A 24,929-nucleotide genomic window follows, 5' to 3' on the forward strand; every position below is an offset into this window, starting at 1 on the left:
TGGCTGGGCCATTCTACAGCTTGTTTTTTTTTCTCTGAAAAAAGTCTCGAGTCTCCTTGGCTGTGTTTTGGATTATTTGTCTTGCTGAAATGTCCACCCAGGTTTCATCTTCATCCTCCTGCCAATGTTGATGTTGGACTGAAGTAGCTGATATTTATTTAAACTTTCAGCTGCTGTCTGGGCTTTCACTGCCTTTCTACACCTCCCTTTCTTCATGTGTTCAATACTTTTTCCCTACGTCATTTCATTTATTACACATAAAGTAATTTGTAAGCTAATTAGATTAGTTTATTTTTGCATTTATGGATTTCTTTGGTTGTTACCAACATCTGGTGAAAATTTCAAGTCAGAGGACACCTTTAAAAATATGTATTCTGAGTAAAATGGTGACGTGTTTAACACTTTTTTTCCCGGCTGTATGTACATAACTATACACAGCACACATATTTATAATATGTAAATAGAAGCTTACTGTAGTTGGATGCGATTAATCATTTAACACAGGGCTCGAAATTGTGACCATTTTGTTTGCATATGAGCCCAAAATTTTATCTATGCGACCTCAAAATATATTTGGGAGCATTTTTGCGAGTGTATAAAATTGTTGTGTGCGACCACTTTTTACTGCCAAATGTTCACCACATGTGCGTATTCGGGAGACATTCACGCAGAATGCATCTCTGCACTTGAAACGTGAAACGCAGTGTTTAGGAATGGTTTAAAACAGTTGTCATGTCAACTTGCTGCAGTAAACAAAGCCAAGTCCGTAATGCTTGCCACGCCTTTGCACTCTTCTTATTGGCCCACCACTGCTCTAGCACTGAAATATCAGCTGTCAATCACTCAGTCAATGCCTTCTGGCTTGGGATGACAGAGAGAGCTACTACTGCGAAAAACTGTAAAGCGCTGAAGATGAGAATGAAGATTCCACTGACAGATTTAGTTTTAGAAACCATCTACAGTTATAAATAGTGACACATCTTACTAGTGACCATGTGCTGAATGTTAATCCACCATCTACACTTTTCCAAGAGCGGATAAAAGACTTCCGTTGGCTTCAAGTCTGCTATGAAAAGTCTGTGAGATGGAGTTTTCAGGTAACTGTTTGCCACATCTAGCAAGAGAGCTTCTGTTTAATCCTTCATATAATCTCCAGCTGCTGTTAGCCGTGCAAGTGGCAGCTATATGTAAAATTTAACACCACATACACCATCGCAAACAGGCTTAAACTGAATAAACTAATTTCGCTGCGGTATTGCTATCGAAGTATGTATATAATAAGGTGCAGTATATGTCAAAAGCATCAGTGCAATATCAGACAGCACCCGTGAGAACAGCACAGTTATACCGTTAACAGATTCATCCATGTCCAGCAGTGCGTGCAGGGCCGGTGAGCGCTCCGTGTATCTTTTGGTCACTCAGTTATGTTATTAAAATCTATTTTCTTGTAATAATGGGATGTCGTTGAGACATATTTTCCTTACGCTTGCATATATATATATATTTTTTTTTTTTGCTTCTTAGTTTGATTAGTGTTGATTTCAAATGCAATAAATATGTTTGTATAAAACTTGTAGTAACGGTGCTTATAATTGGTGGGTGCGACTAAATTTTGGCTGATGCGCCTAAATTTGTAAAGTTAGGAGCACCGGTGCTACCAAGCAAAAAGGTTAATTTCGAGCCCTGTAACAGCACTAATACATATACACACTTTTAAACCAATTGAGTCTGTATATTGCTGCTGATTTAAAGTGCTTTTTTATCCGCATTTGTAAGTGGTTTGGATAAAAGCGTCTGATAGAAATGTCGAATGATCATGATATGACCTGCTGCAGGAAGGCGATGAGGTTGCTGGTGCCCCATTTGTCAGGTTTGGGCAGGTTGATGTCTTTGAGGTAGAGCAGCAGCCTCTCGCAGTCTTTAGGCCGGTAGACGCGGCCCGTGTTGGAGCTGATGAGCAGACACGTGTGCTGGAGCTTCTGCAGGACGTGACGGGAGGAGGTCTGAGCGCTGCAGTGAACCACAGACACCTGAGTGGAGCGAAGCTGAGAGAACGCACAGCGCAGGAGCATCCTGACACACACAAACACACACACATATTAATCTGTGCATGCAGAGTTTGAATGTTTACTACTAAATATAATATTTAGGGAAATATTTACACAGAACGGCTAATAATTCTGACTTCAACTGTATGTATATATATATATATATATATATGAGATCTGAGTATGTGTGTTACCCTTTCCCACATCCCTCAGGTCCCACCAGCAGGAATGGCTGTCTGTGATTGGCCGAGAGCCACGGGCTGAAGCTGTGGAGGCTGCGCTGTGTGTCCGGTGTGTGAATGACTGGCAGATTGTGAGGGTCGCTCAGCTCCTCCTCACACACACCCTCTCCTCTCTGCAGCTCATACACACACAGGCGGCCTGACGCCTGGTCATAGTATGTGTCCAGAGGCTTACGAGGGTCAGGAGGGCTTTCTCTTGCCCAGCTCAGAACCTGGACATACATTCACAACACCATGAGCACATTACTGCAGTCCTGATAAATAAAAAACAAACGTGAAGATGGCATGACCTGATAAACATGAGCGCATTTTAATTTAATTCAATTTAATTTCTGGTTATTGACTAATTGTTTATGGTTTTTAACAGTATTAAAATGCTAATCTGATTTAAGATGACAAGTGTGAATGCAAAAAGGAAATAAAATAAAATAATCTGTTAAAAAATAATAATCAAACTTAATTATAAAGCTAAAATGTACTTTATTTTAATTAAGAAAAATCAATTAAAAATATATATAATAATTAATAATAAATGTAAAAATATATATTTATTAAATTAATTCTAAAACTGCATTGCAAAAAAATAAAGAATCTTTAAAAACATAGTCGTGCATTTATGTATGTTTTTAAAAAATGTAATTAATTAAATACAAAAAATATTTTGATAAAATACAATTTTCATGCTCAACAGCTTAAAAAAAGAGCAAAAAAAGGCAAATAAATTAGTAAAAAAAAAGAACTTATTCATTTATTTATTTTTCTTCAGCTTGGTCCTTTAATTCATCAGGGGATTCCACAGCAGAATGAATTGCCAACTATTTGTGTTTGGACTGTTGGGAAAACTGGAGCACCCAGAGGAAACCAACACCAACATAGGGAGAACATGCAAACTCCACACAGAAATACCAACTGTCCCAGCCCCGACTCGAACCAGTGGCAGAGACCACATTGCTAACCACTGAGCCGCCAAAAAGAGTAAATGTAAAATCAAAATCAATAACAAAACTAAAGCTAAAAAGTAATTTAGTTTAGTTTATAAAAAGGTTAATAAACTAATAATTGTGAAATCAACTTAATTAATGCTAAAAATGCTTTGTAAAAAAATCATAATAATGAAGAATCTTTAAAAACATAGATGTGCATTTATGCATCTTTAAAAATATCTAATTAATTAAATACCAAAAATGTATTTTGATAAGGAAAAGATAGTTTTCATCCTCAACAGCTTCATAGAAAAGAAGAAAAAGTAATTAAACTATTGAAGAAATAAAAAGGAATTCAAATTATTGAAACTGTTGCAAAGTGTAAATGTAAAAAATGTTTATTAATAATAAAATTAAAAAATCAATCTGAAAATAATCAATAATTAAACTGTTCAAAATGTTAAAAAGTCATTAATTTAATTAATAAAAGGTTAATAAATTTACAATTGTTAAATACATTAAAATAATGCTAAAACTCAATTGCAAAAATAATAAAAACAATGGAAACATTTTTGTGCATTTACGTAAATAAAAAAAATAATCTAATTAAATACTAAAATTGTATTTCAATAAAGAAAATCATCATCAACATCTTTTTTCACCTTATTCTTTGCCGACGAGCGGGCGCAGCCATTTGAATCTTTTTGCCTCGAGACTTCCTGTCTCATTCACTTCCATTCACTTTTAGACATTAAAAACTGCTTGTTTTGCTGCTTGATGTTCCAAACTGATCTTTTCTTATTATATGACTCTACTTGGTCTGTATAGTCATGCAAACATTTGTTTGTAGAGCAAGTAGTTCGACCCTTTCCTGCCGTTTATTATTCCTAGTCATTTCTCCCATGGGCGATAGAACCGGAAGTTCTAAAACAATCATGAAAACGAGCGCACTTCCACATTTTAGAATAAGGTCAATAGAAGAATATTAAAAGTACAAAAAATTCAAATAGAATTCAAATTATTATAGAAATTATTATCTTATTATCTTAAATTATTATAGTAAGAGTGTCAAATGTACAAAAAAAACATCCACAGGAAAAATGTATGGGAAAAGAGTATGCATTTCTTTATATAAATGTAAAAACTAACACTCATTGATTTATTCATGTAAAACTAATTATGAAAAATAAGAAAACTGAACAATGATTTTTATGCTGTAAGAAATCTGGAGAGACATCAAACTTTCACTGCTGCTACTTTAAAAAAAACGTCACTTTTAAATTATTATGATAACTCCTCAATGTTAATCTAAAAGGAGCCGATCCTTAATCTTATGAGTGAGAAGGCACAAAATGATGTTTCCCATAATCCCATGCGGCTCTGACCTCCTTGGCGAAGTCCTGTCGGCATTTAAGTGTGAGGTTTCCTCCTAAACCGCGGATGAGGCCCATGATGAACTCTCCTCTCTCCCTGACACCACTCAGATGAGACAGACCGTTCAGCACCGTCCCGACCAGACTGGTGTCCACCACAAAATCACTCTGGGGGGAGAGACAGAGGGGTTTATAGGGGCGGAGAAGAAACAAAACTTCTTTTGGACAAGCTGTTTTTTCTTTTATAGCATGCATATATAATGTGTATTGGTAAAGTCCCTACTTAAAAACAGAATCATGATTTGAAGAAAACATAACACAAATAAACAATCACCCACTGAATTATGTATTATTTTACACTAATCAGCAAAACAATCCGATTAACGTTAGAGATGGAAAACCCAACAACATATTGAATAAATAACCAAACAAACCTAACACATTGCGACTCCCGATAATAAGCTGAAGTCAAAAATAAAGTACAAAGATGAACAAGCGAGAGACAGAAGCTGCGTCCCAAATCGCATACTTATGCACTATTCTACACCATTTTGTAGTATAAATAGTGTAAGTAGTGTGTTCACACTGAAAACTCTTAAAATAAAATAATAAGTGCACTTTAATTACCCGGATGATGCACTCATTCAGCAGCTAAAATGAAGTGTGTAATGATGGACACTTCACGCACTCAACGACCGCAGGTTTGCTTACGTAGCGGAAGGGGCGGAGCTATCGGACGCACATGTTGGTTAACTTTATTTATTTTGGATGGAGAAAGCAAAATTCTCCTACTAGAGTGATTATATCGCCTCCCGATGGTGAATGCGGCAATACTCACGATAGGTATTATTTGATAATTCGGTCGTTTATTTCACTGATTTGGCAACCGTCAAACGTCATCAGGGAAACGGTTTGAATTTCTGTTTAGTAAAAAAACATTAGTGTGCCATTTGGGACGACACTACATACATATACTATCCTGTTGAGTGTGTAAGTGCATAAGTACATAGTGCATGAGTGCATAGTGTATAGTGTGCCATTTGGGACGCAGCTAGAGAGATACACTTCCTTCAGCTGTAAAGCCTGACGCCACCAAATCAACCAATAGAAAACTGATAAATCAAGGTAAATCAAGACTAAATACTTAGAGTAAATTACAGAACATGAATCATTTAATTAATTTAAAGTCTGCATGAAATCCAAATTTACTGTTTTTTTTTTTTGCTTGCTCACATTGTTATTCCTAAACTGATTATTAATCTGTGCAAGTTCAATCTATGCATGCAAGATAATCTTCAATCAAAGTCTGAGCATCTGCAGTCCTGTCAATGCCAACTTGAGGGTTTCCATAGCAACAGTATATTAATATACTTAACCACGACCATCTAACTGTTAGGCCCCGTTTACACTGTCAGATCTTGATGCCCAATTCCGATTTGCTACCTATGTCTGATTTGTTTGTCTGTCTGTTTACACGGTGTTTTAATTGTGAGCCATATCGAATTGATGCGTTTACACTTGCCATACAATTTACGATGTCATGCATGCATAAAGGCGGGTTCTAGCATCTTTGCCACACTTGCCACGATGGAAGAAATTGTCTTGTTTTTAGCTCTGCGAAATATGCAAAGTGTAGTACAAGCAGTGAATGGTTTAGTCCAGATTTACCCCCATGCAGTTTATGTAATGGTATGGCCCTGATGCGTGTGTGTGTATAGTTGAAGATGTAGCCTTTGCCTGCGTGCGCACTAGTGTTGGAGAGAATATTCTGTGTGTAGCCTGCAGTGCGTGTTTTAATAGCGACAAAAAGCAAAAGTTTCAACAGGAAGTTCGCCCAACTTTAAAAGGATTTAGAGGCGGAGGTGGGAAAGGGCCGTCATCACAGCTTGCGCTTATGGTTTATATGCTTTAATGACGTCCTCCACCATTCTGAGGAGTTTGTGGGTACGAGAGAGATCTCAGGTCTGGTGGGAGCAAATTGTGGCGACTGACCACTTTCCTCCTCTGTGTTTCCTCTGATGTTGTTTACCGCGTTGGCATCTCCACACCCGCTCTTCTTTCTGTCATTAAACCGCGGAGAAGCAGCACATTGTCGCAAGTTTAATGATGTACAGAACGAAATGCCTCAATACATCTGATCTGCCCGTTCACATGACAGTCGCATTGTCACATATCCGATCTATATCTGATTTATTTCCACATATGAAGGAGGCCTCAAACCCATCTCTGAATATCCGAACGCTTGCGTTTTTTCCGTGTTTACACTCTCATAGAACAGATCCGATCTGTGTCACTTATGAGCAAAAAATCGGAACTGGGTCACATTTAACTGGCAGTGTAAACGGGGTCTTAGTTGAGTACTAGGGAATGATGCGCAATAGAGAGCCCCGCCCCCTACTCAATATTCCGATTCAGATAAAAGTCCATCATCAAACTGAAATAAAAGTCTCAGCAACTTCCGGTTCATATGGACTTTAGGAATGCACCTGTTTGAGAACCCACTCCAGAGCTCTGTGGAAATAATCATTGAGCCAGTTCTCCAGATTCATCCTGCAGTCTTCATCCTCACGCTTCAGCCACGACTTCACCAGAGAGCCAACATCAGTGTCTTCATCGCTGTAACACACACACGCGCGCACACACACACACCAGGTGAAAATTCAGCATTATAATAATAAAACACAATTGAACAGTGTAAATAAATGAAAATGTAAAGCTACAAAGTGTGTGTATTTATTTATTTTTTACAATAATTTAACTGGGGCGTCACGATGGCGATGAGCATGATCGCCTCACAGCAAGAAGGTCGCTGGTTCGAGCCTCGGCTGGGTCAGTTGGCATTTCTGTGTGGTCAGTGTGGGTTTTCTTCTAGTGCTCCGGTTTCTCCCACAGTCCAAGCACATGCGCTTTATGGGGAATTGGGTTAGCTAAAATGACCCTTCGTTAAGCCACACCCAAAAAAACGCCACCCACCAATCGTGGCTTAGCAACCGTAGCTAAACGCAGGAGGTCTGTCATGCTTTTGAGCGAGGAAAACACGCCAAAGTGTTATATGGATTATGGATTATGCTAATCTGACACCCGGTATTCTTAAAGTTTGGATGGGGTGATGGAATGTTTTTCCCTTTCCAAAACCTAAAGGCCAAGGGAAGAAATGCCAGCGTGGATCAAGCTGTGTGAGGGGCGCTAAAAGAGTGGAGTTAAGTTCCTGACACATTCAGTGATAGACGGCAATAAGTCACACACCTCTTACCCTAAAAAGATCTAAACTGTGTTTCCTACAAAAATACAAAGCAGGTCATGTTTCACAGATGTCTTTTTCTTTTTTCACTCGATATTATGAGCACTCCTCTGTTTAAGCCCTCGCAATAGTAGTCATACTAATAGCCGTCATATTTCCATCTGTTTCAAGCTATGAATATTTGAAATGACATATTAATAGAACAAAACAGAGATGTGATCACAAACCGAGCACTTGTGATTAATATACTTCACCCGCAGCTGTTTTTCAGTCATTTATATCCCTCATGTCCATGTCAGAGCTACAGTTCACTGATGTTTTCCTCTGTTTTTTTGGAGATTGGTGATGGCGTTATACCAGGTTATTGTCTGCTTTTATATTTGGTGTCTGATTAATATTTGCTGGTAGGGAAAATTTATTTGTTCACTTCTTCTATTTATACTTTGATTTGCATTTCAATTTATTTATTTATTTTTTCCACTTAACAGCAAATTAGAATAGAAACTATTAGTTAAAGAGCAAACAAACATACTGATAGATATAGGTACTGTACATTGTTATGTGTCAATGATGCTAATATTCGGTACCAATACATCAATTTCTCCTTTCTGGCTGTTATTTCTATTAATGAATTATGTAGAAGCACTGTCCATGGATGTTTATTCGTAGGCTAGCAACGCTATATTTCATTGCACAACAATAGTCTATCAGGCTTTTGGGCTAAAAAGAAGAGAAATCACAGTTTAACTTGTTAATATTAGATTATTTTTAAATGTCACCTCTCCTGCTGTGCATGAATGTTGAATGGTTAAGAGTATGAGGCGGCTAGGCTAACCCAGCTTTAATTTTGATTAAATTACTTTCTAATCAGTTGCCTATTATGTGGTGAATATACCCCTGTAATGCGTACTGCAGTTCTTTTTTGTATGGCTTTCTCGGATATTTCACTAATAATATCCCTGGGAATGTCTGACACTGGTGCATACACATTGTAATAGAGGTACCAGGCACGAAAGATTGACAGGCGTAGCAACAGTAACTAAGGAGGGCGGGGCTTGGTGAAGGGTCAATTGTTCATAGTGTATGAGTGTGTGTAAATGGGTGTGTTTGTAGGTTTCTCAGGGATGGGTTGCAGCTGGAAGGGCATCTGCTGCGTAAAACATATGCTGGATTCGTTGGGTGTTTATTCCGCTGTGGCAACCCCAGATTAATAAACAGACTAAGCCGAAAATAAAATTAATAATTAATAATTTAACTGAATTAAAATGCAAAAAACATAATAAAATGAAAAATGCCCCCCAAAAAAAATCTGTAAAAACAAGCATAATTGTAGAAATTCAGGTAAACATTTTACAAATCAGATTTAAAAAATATAAATGAAAAAAAGAAAAAAAAATCAAAGAAAAATGATATGTAACTGTAAAAATAAAAGATGAAAAATCACAAAAATACACAATAATAAATGCAAAAACAGTAAAAAAAATAAATATAATCAATTACAATTTTCTAGGTAAAAATGTTAATGATGTTACCAAAAAACATCAAATAATTGAAAATAAATGAAAAACAATCAAATTTATGTTAAAAAATTAATTGAAAAAAAAATTTAAGAAATTTTTTTTTTTTTACATAATAAAGCTGATTAAATTAAAATGCTGAGAAAATTTGAAAAATGTATTTACTTTTTTAAAGAATGCAAAGATGTAAATACAAATTTATTAATAATGCAGATCAAAAAATAAATTTAAGTATCTGACCTAATGAAGCCTGTGCATTCTAACATCTGGGTGCTCTAGGAAACAGCGTGCATCCTAACAGCTAATTGGCTCATTTTAGTTTGGATGAAGCAGCATGATTGGCTGTTTTGTGTTCATGAGCATCACCTGAGGAAGATCATGCCCATGCGGGAGATGGTGGCTGGTGAAGCGCAGCTCAGATCGTGGGTCTCGAACAGGAAGTTGACGTTGGGGCCGAACTGAATCCTCTCACCGCTGGGCATGGTCAGTAAGCGGTTATCATCCAGGACAGAGTTTAAGGACTCGATCCACTCAGGATCAATGTCTCCATCACATATAATCCATGAGTTCACCTCTGAAAGAGAAGGAGCAGACTCTTTGATTGCAATGTATGTGAAGCAATATAAAAGTGATGCAGACTCGCGTGCATATGTAGAATCTATGTAATTAGACTGCTCTGACAGTGCTCTGAATACTGTATGAATCAGAGTTCTTACACCTTTTCCTATTTTCCAGCACAAGTGTGGCAAAGTATACAGTACTGTGCAAAAGTCTTAAGCCACTAGTATTTTCACCATGGTTTAAAGTGGATTATTTCTATATTTTTCTTTAGCAGTTTGAAATATCAATTTAAATTTCAGAACATTATTTCTATCATTAATTGTAATTCTACAGTGAGATTATTGTCTGCACACAGAGATCTGATCTGATCATCCATACTAAGGGCTCTATTTTGACGGTCTACGCGCAGAGCGCAAAACGCATGGCGGAAACGCTTTCAGGGCGTGTCAGAACGCGTTTTTGCTAACTTAAGGACGGGAAAACCAGCTTTGCGTCATGGCGCATGGTCTAAAAGGGTTGAGTTTATTTTCACTATGAGTTATAGGTGTGTTTTGAGAATAAACCAATTAGAGTCTCATCTCCCATTCCCTTTAAGAGTCAGCTGCGTCACGCCAAGAGCACATTCGCTATTTACAGGACGTAAAGTAAGTCTAAGTGGAAAAAATGAGCATTTCACAAGCAAACAGTTCACAGAAAACAGTTAAACAGAGCATCTACTGCGTGAGAATGAGAGATAATGGATCTACTTTCACATTCGCTCTTGGATAGGGAAACCTTTACGCACAGACATCAATTAGTCTATAAATAATTAATATTGTTTGTTAAGCGTAAATATTCGTTTCAAAACTATTTCTAAATTCAGTTCTAATTTCCAGCAAACGAATAAATGAACAATAATAACAAAATGTGCTCAAAAACCTGAGTTATATCCTAAAACACATGCTGTGCCCCATATGGTCTAAAACCTGACAGGTGGGCAAATCTAAGCTTGTTTTTAATAAAACAAATATAAATATGGATATAATAAATAATACTGCTAATAATAATAACATTATACAAAAGCAAATTGTTATGAATGAACTGAAAAAGCCCCCGAGATGAAGAAGACATAAAAGCAGTGATTTTTCATATTTATGTAGGCTAGAAAATAATTTTTTGTAATATTTTAATCCTTTATATTTATATTCTATATCTATTCTTATTATATCCTATATATATCCTTAATATTTAAATTTTTTCATATGTAAAGATATTTGCCTATTGCTCTCTTGTGCGTATTAAGCAGTGTGTAAGCGAGGTGCAACTCTGCGCTGGAGTTTAGACCGGGTTAGTTTTGGTCTATTGAAAAATCTATTATAGTTTCTCAAAATAGCAACGCGCCAGCGGTCCGCCTCAGAACACCTTCCTTTTTAAACAAGAACGCCTATGGGCGCACAAATGAGCGCTAATGCATTTGCTATTTAAACAGCGTAGCGCAACGCCTCAAAACGACTACCAAAAGACTAATGCGCCGCGCCTTGCGCCACACTGCGCCGGGTGTATGATAGAGCCCTAAGTTTACTTTATGAGCATGATGATATAAGCATTATCTACCAGTCGAAAATTAGCCGATTTGTTGATTGCTGTCATAAAAATAAGCTAAAAATAAATTGTAAACCGGATGCCGAGGTAATATAGGGAGGAGGTTTGACTTATCAAAATTTGGATACCGCCCGAGCCTATACTATATCATCCAGTCTGTCTGGAATGACATATAGAAACCAAACAAACTGAGACAAACTATATCCAGAACAACTTTGGCAACATTGATGCTTCAAAAAACGACCAGCAAAGCTTCCTGAAAAATTATGGGGACGTGTACCAAGTGTTTTAAAGCTGCTGCAAGTGATTTTTTGACTCTTCTAAAGCATAAAAACACCATAATATGTTTGCAGATATTTCAGAAACATGCTCAGTGAACATTCTTGTTTATTTGAAAAGCAATGCTGAAGTCAGATATTCTGCTTTGAAAATCTGAGTTACGTGCTGGAACAGCTGTCTTTGTTTTGATCATTTAACCCGCCCACTGCCAGTTTAGCCAATTATATTTCAGCACCCGGGTTGCCTTGGAGGAAAACAGCATATTTAATTTATTCACTCAGGAAGGCTCTCAAAGTGTGCCCCATGACGAAAATGCAACCTCTGGTGGACAGTAGCAGACTCTGAAATGAGGCGCAGATTCAGAGTTCCACATGAGGTTATTAATTAGCAAATAATATAAATATTACGAGCGTAAACATTAGCTGAGCATGTTACATTGTAACCCAGTGTTCTAACAACACGCTACATGATCAGATTTGCAGTGATGAGCAATTTGGCTGTTGTAAATACAAAAAAAAGAAATGTAAACACAGCCATTCAGAAGCACAGAATAGTGCACTCACTGCACTCCAGCGAAACGGCAAGCTTTATAATGTGAATAATACATATTAAACCTCTTTAACATTAATAAATGTAGATGCTGAAACACTGATATGTGTTGACTTTCATTGAGTCACAGTTCTGAAGTTCAACTTCAGACGGCTTATTTTATTTTTAAGATCTGAGGTGAACTATTTGCCTCTGCTTTCAGTAGTACGGCAATAAATGTCATGTAAAATGGCATTTAAACTCACATTATTAGCATTTAACACTAAATAAAGCACATGAGGTCTACCAGGGGTCATCATTGTCATTTTTCTGTTGTCAAGCTGCAAGAAATGAAAACGTCTATTTTATATTTTATTCTGAAATATAAATTTCAGGTGTTGGTTAGGACAAAAACCTCCTTTAAATAGGAAAAAAACATTCCATCTATCGTGTGTCGTTGCTTTTATTTAGGCTCAACACACAGGCACACTTCTGTTGATGTCGTCAATCTGGCAACCTGTGCTTACGTGTGTTTTAAACCAGGTGTGCAATACCTAGTCCAACCACTAGGTGTCAAACTTTACATACTGCACCTTTAAATGCAAAGTGTGCTCATATCAAATGCTGATTTGACTTATAAAGTAATTATAAGTTAATTGATGAATATGCATTATTTTTGAAAGCATCTTCGTTTATTTCTCCTCACCCTGTGGCTCTCGCACCACCTGTCTTGCGGAGGATGTTAGGACCCCGTCAGACCATTCTCGTGTGTCCATGTCGATGTGTCCCAGGAGCTGCTGGCGTGGCATGGCTTTGGGGTTCATGGTGTACTGTTTGACCAGCCGCCCCGTTTTTCCCAGCGCTGCCCTCAGCATCCGCCAGAGAGTGGACTTTCCTGCGCCGCTGGGCCCGACTACCACCACACCCATCCTCTGGCGAAGCTGCTCGTACAACTCCACCGCCTTTTTCAGCTGCACGCGCACACGCACACACACACACACACACACACACACACACACACACACACACACACAGTAAAGCTGTGTTCACACTGCACTTTTCACCCCATTGACTTCTATTCATACTAAATGTATACGCTGAATGAAATGATTAATTGGATTTACTAAATTTTATAAGCTAATTGGTTGCAAACTATTTATATGGGCTGAATTAAAAAAAAACAAATGAAATGTAGTAATGTTCATCCTAATTTCTTTGTTTGAATTCAGCCCATATAAATTGTTTGCAACCACTTCCACTTACCTTAAAATAAACTGTAATTCCAATGAATAATTTCATTCAGTGCATGAACGCAGCAGACCAGAAATGCAAGCTTCAAAGTCGAAGCATTCCAAATGTCAAGCTTGGTGAACTCTGACCTGCTGTCATGATCACCAGCGATCTAGCCTATGCAGATCGCTGGAGAACGACACATATGCCACTTTGATAAACTACAACTCCCATCAAGCAACTCAGACACACCAGTTCCTGATTCCCCCTGATTACACACATACACACACACACACCTGGAAGCTTTTGATTAACCTGTTTGACCATTGTCTGCCAGACGATTCTCTGATGAATCTGCATACATATGCCACTTTAATAAACTACAACTCCCATCATGCACCTCAGACACACCAGTTCCTGATTCCCCCTGATTACACACATACACACACACACACCTGGAAGCTTTTGATTACCCTGTTTGACTATTGTCTGCCAGACCATTTCCTGATGAATCTGCATACATATGCCACTTTAATAAACTACAACTCCCATCATGCAACTCAGACACACCAACTCCTGATTCCCGCTGATTACACACATACACACACACACACCTGGAAGCTTTAGATTACCCTGTTTGACTATTGCCTGCCTGATCATTCTCTGATAAATCTGCATGTGAATCCAGCATGGATCCACGTCCATCTGCATGTCCAGCGTCCAACTGTTCCACCTACCAAATTGCATCTCATGATTGTGTGAGACCAATAGAACATCAAAAAGGTGACCTCTCTGTACAGAATTGTAAAATATGAAGCAATCGCTCGCTTTATAGATGTCTAATCATTTTATGCCTTTTTTAATGGCACTGCTTTTTATTGTTATATTTTAAATCAAAGTAAATTAACACAGACAGCAACAAATTCCTGAGAAAAAGAAGTCTTAAATATTGCAAAAGTGGTAATAAATCACTGAATTTGTAAATTAAAACAAAAAATCTTGATTAGACATGCTTTTTAATTATTTCAAATTTAAATGTAATTAAAAATATTTTAAGAAAATAGATTTCAGGGGGTTGGGGGGCATACGACTGATTTTACATAACTATAAAAAAGTACTTATTTGGTAAACTTTTAATAAAAATTAAATTTCACTTTCCAAAAAAGTATTTTATTTAAAAAAAAAAAAGTATTAATAATTTAATTGTTTATAAATGTGGTTTTATAATTATTATTACTATTCAATTAAATGAGATAAAACTGATTTTATAAATATTAAACTATGAACAGGCCTCCAAAAAAACTTTAATAAAGTTAATACAGTACATTAATGCCAAGTTGAAGTTTAATTTTTACTAATGTAAAACTTGCAAACAATTTAAACAAAATTATACACGGCCTTGAAAATTATATTTTAAAATTTGTTGTTATTATTATTTAATTAAATTAGAAAGAAGAGATTTTATAAATATTAAAATATGAACAGGTCTTCAAAAAAACCTTAATAGGTTATTACAGTACATTAATACCAAGTTGAAGTTTAATTTTTGCTAATGTAAAACTTACAAACATTTCAAATAAAATTATACACTGCCCTGAATTTTTCATTTATTTATTTTTATTATTTAATTAAATGAGAAAAAAGAGATTTTATAACTAATAAAATATGAACAGGCCTTCAAAAAACCTTAATAAGTTAATACAGTAAACATTTTAGCTAATGAAAAATGTTTATAAAAATAAAATAATAATTTACAGGCCCTGAAATTTATTGTTAAAAAAAAAAAAAAGAATGAATAATCTGTTGCTCAACTGAATATTTTTGGATAATTAATAAAAAAAAAACATTGAATATAAAGAGGGAGGGATTCTGTGATTAGGGATTAGTGTTCCATGTCTATAATCAGATACCTGACTGGGTATAATCTCCAGATGTGCTTCTTCATACACAGCCAGCAGTGCAGACTTAAGCGTCTCGTACTCCACATCCTTAAAGTCGACTCCAGGAAACACGTCTCTGACCAGAGCATCAAACCGAGAGCTGTCAGCAAACGTCAGCTTCGACATGGTGTTCAACCTCAAAGCCTGAACCACCAATCCACTCTCCTTTACTACAGACACACACACACAAACAAAGGCTACAGATGTGAACAGATCTGGGATGCTTTATGGATTATTGGTTGGAGTGAGAGTGTCTTACAGGGGTTGTTGTTCAGTCTCTGTAACTGCAGTAAACTCCCACAGCCTCTGAGAACTGTCTTCAGTGCACGCAAACCCCAGTCATAGTGCTGCTGAGGGGTTAACAGCTCCCTGCGCACACATGCACGCACATACACATTCACACAGAAATCATACACAAACATACACAGGGTCAGTATTAACGTCTTAGTTCTGTGGATGAGCATTAAATATTAAACCTGTCTTATGCTAATACAGTAATAATAAGCAAATATAGTAATAGTGTGCAATATTATTCCAATTTAAAATAAGTTTTCTGTTTCATTTTACTGTTCACAAGCATGGACCACGCCACACTTTGAGCTAGACTTTATTGTAGGGATGAAGGGGATGGTAAGAGAACAGTGGGATGAAGAGGAAGGGAAGTAAGAGGACAAACAGTAAACAAGTAGGTAGGCTGATTAAGTGCTACGATGATGCCCAGAGACTAATCAGGGCTAAACAATAAGGACTGCCCGGTGGCCCAGGGCCACCATGAGAGACGCTTGGGACAGTAGACAGGATAATTACTGGCCCGATTGGGACAGTGCTGCCTTGTCACTAACATTTAATTGGTCTGCGACTATTTGTCAATTGCGTGCATTTTAAGTTTAGTCTTTAAACACTACCTTCTCTGTGATGTCGTAAACACCATATTGCTTTTTGGTTCCTCTTGTCTGATTTGATGTTTTGAGCATGCAATTTTTTCCCGTAACCTGATGACAGCCAGTACAGCGAAGAAACGGCAACATGGCGGCAAGATCAAATTATAAGGCTAAAAGAAAATGTCTGTTTCTAACGTCTTGGAAGCAGACATTTACGTGTGAACAATGCGACAAACAAAAGTGATAAAAAAAAATGAAAAAAGTGATGTTTTGCACGGTTTGCCATCAGTTTGACAAGTAGGCCACCTTTTGTTAAATAATTTCGAACGACAATAAAATACCTCCACATTTTCCCCTGCTCTTTTTGTTTGGAAAACACTTTTATGAACATGTTTTTAAGTGTTGAAATTCTAGATTCACTTTATTTTTGACACATTTTTTAAAATATGTGGCAAAAAATAGCTATTAACTTCCCTTTTTTTTGGTGGGACCAGTGAAAATTTGGTAGGGCAAGTAAAAATCTGAACCACTGGCCCAATCGGACCAGTAGAAAAAATCCTTAGCTTTGAACCCTGCTAATATTTTGGTAGAGTGATTGAACCCTCCGATGCAACCTAGGAGTGAAGAGAAGGTTATAGGATTGCGAATAGGAGACGAGGACATAGAGGGAGAAAGAGAAGAACAGTGCTAGAAGGCTGGTCTGCCTTAAATAAGTTTTAGGGAGTAGGTGATTGGTTAAGGAGACAAAGTGAGGCGTGGTTCCAATCAGATCCCTGTATGCAAATACTCCAGCTCAGACAGTGGCCTATTGCTGACTAGTTTCATTGGCTGACGCTGCTATGACGATCGTGTCAGCCCCAACTTCAAACACGCCCTCTGTCAAGCGTTGACGCTGAAGCCCCGTGTGAATGGGGCGTAACTTTCAGAATCTTTACTCCAGTTCTCAGTCACATGATCTACACTACCTGACAAAAGTGTTGTCACAAGTTTTAGGAAAAGCAAATAATAAGTTGACTTCTAGTTGATCATTTGGTATCAGAAGTAGCTCATATGAAAGGTAAAGGCCTCTAGATTACGCTTATTTGAGCACAATAAAATCTGATCATGCCTTGATTATTAATGATTTGATTAGGACAGTAAGGTCTGACTCTGCTTAGACTAAAGTCTCATCACTGAACAGAAATAATGTCCAGTATAGAATATAAAGTCCTGCTGCAGTGGAGACAGAATGAATATTGTGTCTGACTCCATCATGAGCTTGGAGGACTGCATCCATACATCTCTGCACTGACTCAAATCACTGATTAATAAAGTCATCTGGAACGGCAGAGAAAGCGTTCCTGCAGGACTCCCAGAGTTCATCAAGACTCTTTGAATTCATCTTCAGTGCCTCCTCCTTCATCTTACCCCAAACATGCTCAATAATGTTTATGTCTGATAACTGGGCTGGCCAATCCTGGAGCAGCTTGACCTTCTCTGCTTTCAGGAGCTTTGATGTGGAGGCTGAAGTATGAGGAGCGCTATCCTGCTGGAGAATTGTCCCTCTCCTGTGGTTTGTAATGTAATGGGCAGCACAAATGTCTTGATACCTCAGGCTGTTGATGTTGCAGATCTCTCGCACACCCCCATACTGAATGCAACCCCAAACCATGATTTCTCCTTCACCAAACTTGACTGATTTCTCTGAGAATCTTGGCTCCATGCGAGTTCCAGTAGGTCTTCTGCAGTATTGGTGATGATTGGGATGCAGATCAACAGATGATTCAGCAGAAAAATCCACCTTCTGACACTTTTACAAATGATCAACTAGAAGTCAAGTTATAATGTGTTGCTCTTACAACTGGAATCCACGACAAGACTTTTGTCAGGTAGTGTATATATTCTATTATGATGATTTGATGATCAATAAATATTTCTGATTATCATCAATGTTATCCACCTTTACATTTTTTAAACATAAAAAAAATCATAAAAAGTATAATTAATGACAATTTTATAATTATATTCTTGTAAATAATAGCAGTGTGAAAGCAGTTCACATTATTAAAATATGCTATTTATTTATCAGGATCCTCATCAGCCACTACCAAGGTAGTGGCTATTTTTCCTAGGGTCCATTCTATAAACCATTTTATGTGTTAAATAATACAACATTATTATTATATGTTGAATTTGTATATACCTGGCCAAATTGAATATAGCCACAAGTTTCCGCCCCAGTGCCTTTCCTTCCTTAAATCCCTCAGAATACAGGATGACCTCAGCGATGAGCTCATTATCAGGACTCGTCATGGCAACCGGTCGGAAGAGCTGCTTCAGATTATCCGGCAACTTCTGCCTTCCTCCGTATCCTTTTCCCGCTGGATTCATTGTGATGAAGATGCCCGAGTTTGGGTCCAAATCCACCTGCAAACACACACAGACACTTTGACCCTCTGTACCCAGGGCAGGGGTGCCGCTGGCCGGCTCATGCCCAAAGACTAAGAAATGTCTTGGTGGGTGCCCTAAGTGAAGAGCTTGAAGAAGGAGGCAAAATCTCTCTTTAAGTAAGCGTGAACTGAAAGTTTCTGAGACTTTCATTATTTATAAACCATTTTGATGGATGTAAACAAAAACAATGGTCCTAATGTATTCCCTGTTTTACAAGTTTAATTTCTATAGCTTTCGAGAATTCATAAAGAGCCACATATTGATAAATAATGTTATGATAGCTGTTATGATTGAATTGCCTCTTGTTACAGCTATGAAATAATTTGAGAACAAACAGGAAATGTTCATGGGCCAATGACATCACCACATTAAAATGGTCTATAGCTATTATTTATAGTTGTACGTTTAAGCTAAAATGGAATATTGATTAAGGGGCGGGGCTTTTCTTTTAGTGCATCCTAACCTAATAGCAAACTAACGGTAAGAGGGGCGTGTTTGAAAATATTGTGTTTCTTGGCTAGATGACAGATCTTATTTCTCTGAAAGTCTACAAAACCAGCAGGTTTTTCACAGTGGCTTGGGGACACCATGAACCTTTTGAAAGTAGAAAAGATCAGATGTTCTTGCTATGCCAGTTACGGCTCTTCTTATACTGTGTTCACACTAGACGCGGAACGCGCGGATAAATCTCACTATTCGCACGTAAATAGCCGTGAGAACATTTGAGTTTACTTGCTTCATTCGCGCGTCAAACCCAGCTTCATTTGCGTGTCAAATTCACATCAGAACAGACGCAGATTCGCGTGATGGGCAGGGCTTCTGTCTGCCCGAAGACTCTAGCTTTATAGCTAAATGGCTAACATGGATTTTATGAAGAAAATAACAGTGTTTATGTGCTTTATGAAGACGGAAAAACAGCGTCGATACGTTTAGGGTCGTGTCTGAGTCCACTACATGCTTTCAGAGGTGCATCCAGCTCATAAACTCCTCCAGAAACTTAACCTGGATGAGGGAGGCTTTCAGCGGTGTTTCTGACTGAGCCAAGCCGAGTTTGATGAACTGTTGTCTGTGAAGGCTGGAGGATTTCCCTCGAAACACCGACACAATCACGTTCTACGTCACAATCACGCCCCCACAAGAGCAAGCTTCTGATTTTAACGCGGCGCGAATGAACGCTGAAGTTCAGATTTTCGAAATCGAGAGATTCGTGCGAAACACTCGTTAAGCGCGTCAAACGCGCAAAACGCTCAATTCGCCCCGCGCCATTCGCGCAATTTGCGTCATTCGCACGTATCGCACCGCAGGATATCTATTCGCACGTTTGCATAGACTTAACATGTAAATCACTCGCGCTTGATGCGTCTAGTGTGAACGCAGCATTATGAAAACTGGCAATCGTTCATAACTTATTTTCACTCACTTTTAAGGTTTTCCTCTGATTGAATGATTTAAATCATTGACATCACCTCCTCCAACCTCCTTCTGTTTATTTTTAGTATTATTATTATTTGTAACATATTTTTTATTTACTCATATTTATTTACTATTGATATTAATATTATTATTATTATTATTATGAAATTATGCTACTTATTATTATTATAGATTTTTTTATTCATTCATTCATTTTCTTGTCGGCTTAGTCCCTTTATTAATCCGGGGTCGCCACAAAGGAATGAACCGCCAACTTATCCAGCACATTTTTGCGCAGCGGATGCCCTTCCAGCCGCAACCCATCTCTGGGAAACATCCACACACTCTCATTTACACGTATACACTACGGACAATTTAGCCTACCCAATTCACCTGTACTGCATGTCTTTGAGCTGTAGGGGAAATCGGAGCACCTACAGAAAGCCCACGCGAATGGAGGGAGAACATGCAAACTCCACACAGAAACCCCAACTGACCCAGTAGAGGCTCGAACCAGCGACCTTCTTACTGTGAGGCGACAGCACTACCTACTGTGCCACCGCGTCGCCTAGATTTTTAAAATAATTTTTATAATTTTATTATTTTGTCTTCTTAAAAAAGTTTAAAAGGAAAAAGTCTTTCACTATGTCTGTCATTAACAAACATTTACGTTCTTTTCACTCATTAAAAAACAAATTGTGTCTCAAGCTGTCAAACTGACATTAACAAAAGGACCATCATTCCAAACACAGAAGTAAATGCTCAGACTCTGATTCAAAACAACATTTTTGCAGTGGATTAATTGGAGAATAACAATGTGGCAAAATATTCCATTTTGACTTCACATGGACTTTGTAAGGTGTGTGTGTGAACATCACCTCTTTATTGAGAAGCTGGCAGGTGGAGCGATGGTTCTTCAGTGAGTTCTGGATGTCCTGAATCTGCATGGAGACAGCGGAGAGAACAGCCTCTTCTAGACGATTAAACTCATCAAAACAGCCCCACGCTCCACACTTCACCAGACCCACGAAGATCCGGCCCATGGACTTCACATCTATACCCTGAAACACAGAGATTAAAGTACACATCAAATCAAAACTAACAATATTGATTTTGTTAACTCAAATCCCTACTTTTGTGCTGAACAATTCATCTGTGTATGTCATTAAGAAAAAACGAATTGATTGCTCCTGTAATCTAAAACAGTAGTTCTCAAACTGTGGTACGTGTACCACTAGTGGTATGCGGGCTTCCTTCTAGTGGTATGCGGATGAATCAAATATGTCATATGCACATGCTATATATATTTTAAAATGTATCAAAAAAAAATTATACATGAATATGATGACATATAGCCTATATTTCTAGGTTATGATAAATAGGCTACTATCTTAATACTTTACAGGAGTACAGGCATTTTTTTTTTTTACTTTTTAAGATAAGTAATCTATCAATTTTAAATTTTAAAAGCACATTTTAATTTAAATGTTAACATTTTTTGCATTTTTTTGTTGTTTTTTTTAATTGTAAGCACAGTGCAGGGTTAATGTTCAAACTATGTATAATGTTTAAAGTGGCTGACAATAATATTCTTATTAATAGGAATTAATCTGCCTTGTTTTTTGAACTGTACAAAGTTGTAGCTGCTTTACTGGGCCTACTACGCTACTGTATTTCAATACTGCTTATTATGCTGGTACTTGGAGAGACCATTTTTTTTGAGGTGGTACTTTTCCAGATCGTTCTGAAAGAAATGCCTACTTTGATGCATCCAATCAGCTCGCAGTAGAAAAAACAAGCCACGCCCAGTTCTCATTTAATAATTCGTTTCTCTAGGAACTGTCACAATATGACAAACAAAAACAGTCATAGCTTCTGGATCATAAGGGTATTAAACCTGTCTGACTACTGTGAAAATGTTTGATTAACTTAAAACAATACATTTGTTACTGATAATAGCATAGAGCTTAAAGGCACAATATGTCAGATTATTTGTCTTCAAAATATCCCAAAACCACTAGAACAGTGTTATAAATTTTGCTTACTTATTTACTTACATTATCCCAAATGTTTGAAGGACTGTTAAAATCCAAAGCAATACTATACAGATTTTTATTTTTATTTTTTTTTACTTTTACTTTTATTTTGTATTTATTTACCAATTTTAGCACAAACAAAACATATACTTTTCAAGGACCCGCGTAAACCCTAGCAGCTGATGATTTCCAATGAAAATGTTTGTGTGTAAAAGTGTGTTTGTACCTCATCACAGTTAAAGACCAGCACTTGTCTTCCGAACAATCCTCCCAGGGCTTTGACCGACTCTGTTTTTCCAGTTCCTGCAGGTCCGTAAGGATTTCCACCCAAACCCATCTTCATGGCCTGTGTTAGGGTGAGATAGCACTTATCCGTCAGCGGCGTGTGGACCAGTTTTGCAGCATTACCCTGGGAGAGAGAGAAAGAGAGATGGTTATACAATAATTGCTTTAAAGTAGGGATGCTCATTTCGGTTAATTTTGCTAACCGACAACCGCCGCTCATTAATCGGTTATTAACGGTTAAGTGGTCAGATTACTATTAATTTTATATTAAACAAATTGACGTGTCTATTTTGTGTCTGACACATTAAATATTGCATTTTAAAATACTCATTTATTTTTATATGCTAGCATATAAATAATAGAACAATACGAAAGAGCATCTTCACGCACCTGCAGTGTTTAGCACAGAAGAACAGAATAAACTAAATAAAATGAATAAAGTAAACAGGACTGCCCTAAATTATTTACACTTAAATAATTCATTTTTATTACAAAACGAAAATACTGACTGATTCTTTTTAATAACCGGCATAGGCTGTTTTTTTTTCCCAATCATATGTTTTTTCTTCCGTCAAATAAAAATCGCAGACTTCCTCAAATCGCTCGCTCCACGGAAAATATGCATTTATTTAACGCCCCGCTGTTATTATTATAATCACAAAACCTTTTTACATTTTAATAGAAATCATTATTTTAAAGATTATGTCTTGACATGTGGTTTCCTCTCTGTCCCTTACGGTTTAAGTGCGCACTGCGTGATGAAAAGACAACAACACGCGTGCATATGTTGACTTTTTGTAAACAGTTTTGTTGTTTAAATATGATATTGCATTAATGTGCATACATGCTTTATAAGCTGTAAAATAAAAGGTAAAGCCTATTTGTTGTGTTTATGACGCAGATCCAGGTCAACATAAGCGCTGGTTTGGTATCAACACGTCTGTATCAAACAGCAATATTCTTCTTCCATTTTGCTTCTTTGGCAAATCTGTCTGTAGGCACGGGTTATACGTTATCGTCCCGCAAGTTAAATATGTCTTGCAGTTGAACAAGGGGCCCAAAACAAGGCGCATCTCACTGCCTTTATGTTGACAAGGAAAAAAGAAGAGAAGAAGCGCGGCCGGTCCTCTTATGAAACGACTGAATCAGCTGGGTATCGATTGTGCAAAAGTGTTGCTGTCTGTGTTGTTACAGTTGTAATATTTAATAATATTGTGATAATCAAGATTTGTACATTCATACAGCTTGGATAACTTAAAACAGCGATTAGACCATCAGAGCGGTGTAGCATCTCGAAGTAAAGCGAAACGGCTATAAACTCCAGCAAGATAGAGTGATTATATGCAGAGCCATATACCTTTATTTATAAATAAAGTATAACTATAGAAACTGTGTTCATCTTAACTGAAAGCTTCGTCGTGTTTGCTGGCCCCACGCATCGCGCACCTGTCAGTCAGTCAGTCAGTCAGCACGTAACGCCAAAGGGTTAAACAGACAGCGCACAGCACTACGGTTACAGAAAAGTTTGCGCTGTTATAATCCACTTACCTTTTAATACGTCTTGGTGCGATTATAACCCGCTATTAAAAACAACAATAATAACTGAATGTTTTGAATGGGTAATGTAGCCGTGGAGGGATGCATTTTGGTCCCCACAAGGAAGAATGAATGTAGCGGAAACCATGCTCTTTAAAAGTTCTCTGTAGTTGTCTTGAAAACACAAACTGCTGCTCTGGGATGAGCCGCGTGCAAAAGATGCCCCTCTTAACGCAAAGGCGCATTCAATCGGCCCCTTATGCAGCCAAACTAAAAATATATAAAATAATATTTTTAATCGTTTAACTGATAGCATTAATCGGTTACAAACGCACCCTTTTGGTTAACGGTAAATCGATTATTTTGAGCATCCCTATTTTAAATATAATGTTTATTATTACTTATTACCACTTTGATTGACGTTTTCCCTTTGTATGAGTCATCAGGGGGGAAAGCCCCGCCCCCTAGTGACCATCTTTCTCTCATTAGTATAGGACGTTAGTCTTGTGTCTGAATCTGCCACTATGCTGATATATAGACATTAGTAGCTCCGCCCTCTTTTGAAAAGAGCACAATCTCATTTGCATTTAAAGCAACAGTCACCAAAACGCCACAATTAGGATAAAAGCCTAAAAGGGTCAGTTTCAGAGTTATAAAACACTATTTGTGTGCTATTTCTCAAACTTCAGATTTACACTCTAGGGACATCAGAGACTTACTCTACATCTCGTAAAAAGGGACATAATAGGTCCACTTTACAACTGACTGCAAATTTTAAAAAGTTGTGCTACGTGTGCTGTGATGGTGAATAAAAAGTGCCAACAACAATTGTTTTATAGTATCCATGCTAAAAATACTATTTCTACTACACCCAAAGTAGATGAG

The 24,929-nt window shown here is 37.4% G+C and overlaps 1 protein-coding gene across 2 annotated transcripts in view; it reads right to left on the reverse strand.

Moving 5' to 3' along the window:
- Nucleotides 1-24,929, reverse strand: part of dync2h1 (dynein cytoplasmic 2 heavy chain 1) — a 245,918-nt gene that overhangs the window by 141,386 nt on the left and 79,603 nt on the right. For both annotated transcript variants that reach the window (NM_001423300.1, NM_001423299.1), the window contains exons 34-44: nucleotides 22,450-22,632; nucleotides 21,066-21,248; nucleotides 18,527-18,750; nucleotides 15,723-15,832; nucleotides 15,434-15,633; nucleotides 13,000-13,264; nucleotides 9,711-9,918; nucleotides 7,073-7,202; nucleotides 4,599-4,754; nucleotides 2,243-2,502; nucleotides 1,827-2,073 (exon numbers count right to left, since the gene is read on the reverse strand). In NM_001423300.1, the coding sequence (NP_001410229.1) occupies nucleotides 1,827-2,073; nucleotides 2,243-2,502; nucleotides 4,599-4,754; nucleotides 7,073-7,202; nucleotides 9,711-9,918; nucleotides 13,000-13,264; nucleotides 15,434-15,633; nucleotides 15,723-15,832; nucleotides 18,527-18,750; nucleotides 21,066-21,248; nucleotides 22,450-22,632 (2,166 nt within the window). The remainder of the gene's footprint in view (nucleotides 1-1,826; nucleotides 2,074-2,242; nucleotides 2,503-4,598; nucleotides 4,755-7,072; nucleotides 7,203-9,710; nucleotides 9,919-12,999; nucleotides 13,265-15,433; nucleotides 15,634-15,722; nucleotides 15,833-18,526; nucleotides 18,751-21,065; nucleotides 21,249-22,449; nucleotides 22,633-24,929) is intronic.

This window comes from Danio rerio, chromosome 15, assembly GCF_049306965.1.
Source record: "Danio rerio strain Tuebingen ecotype United States chromosome 15, GRCz12tu, whole genome shotgun sequence".
NCBI lineage: Eukaryota > Metazoa > Chordata > Actinopteri > Cypriniformes > Danionidae > Danio > Danio rerio.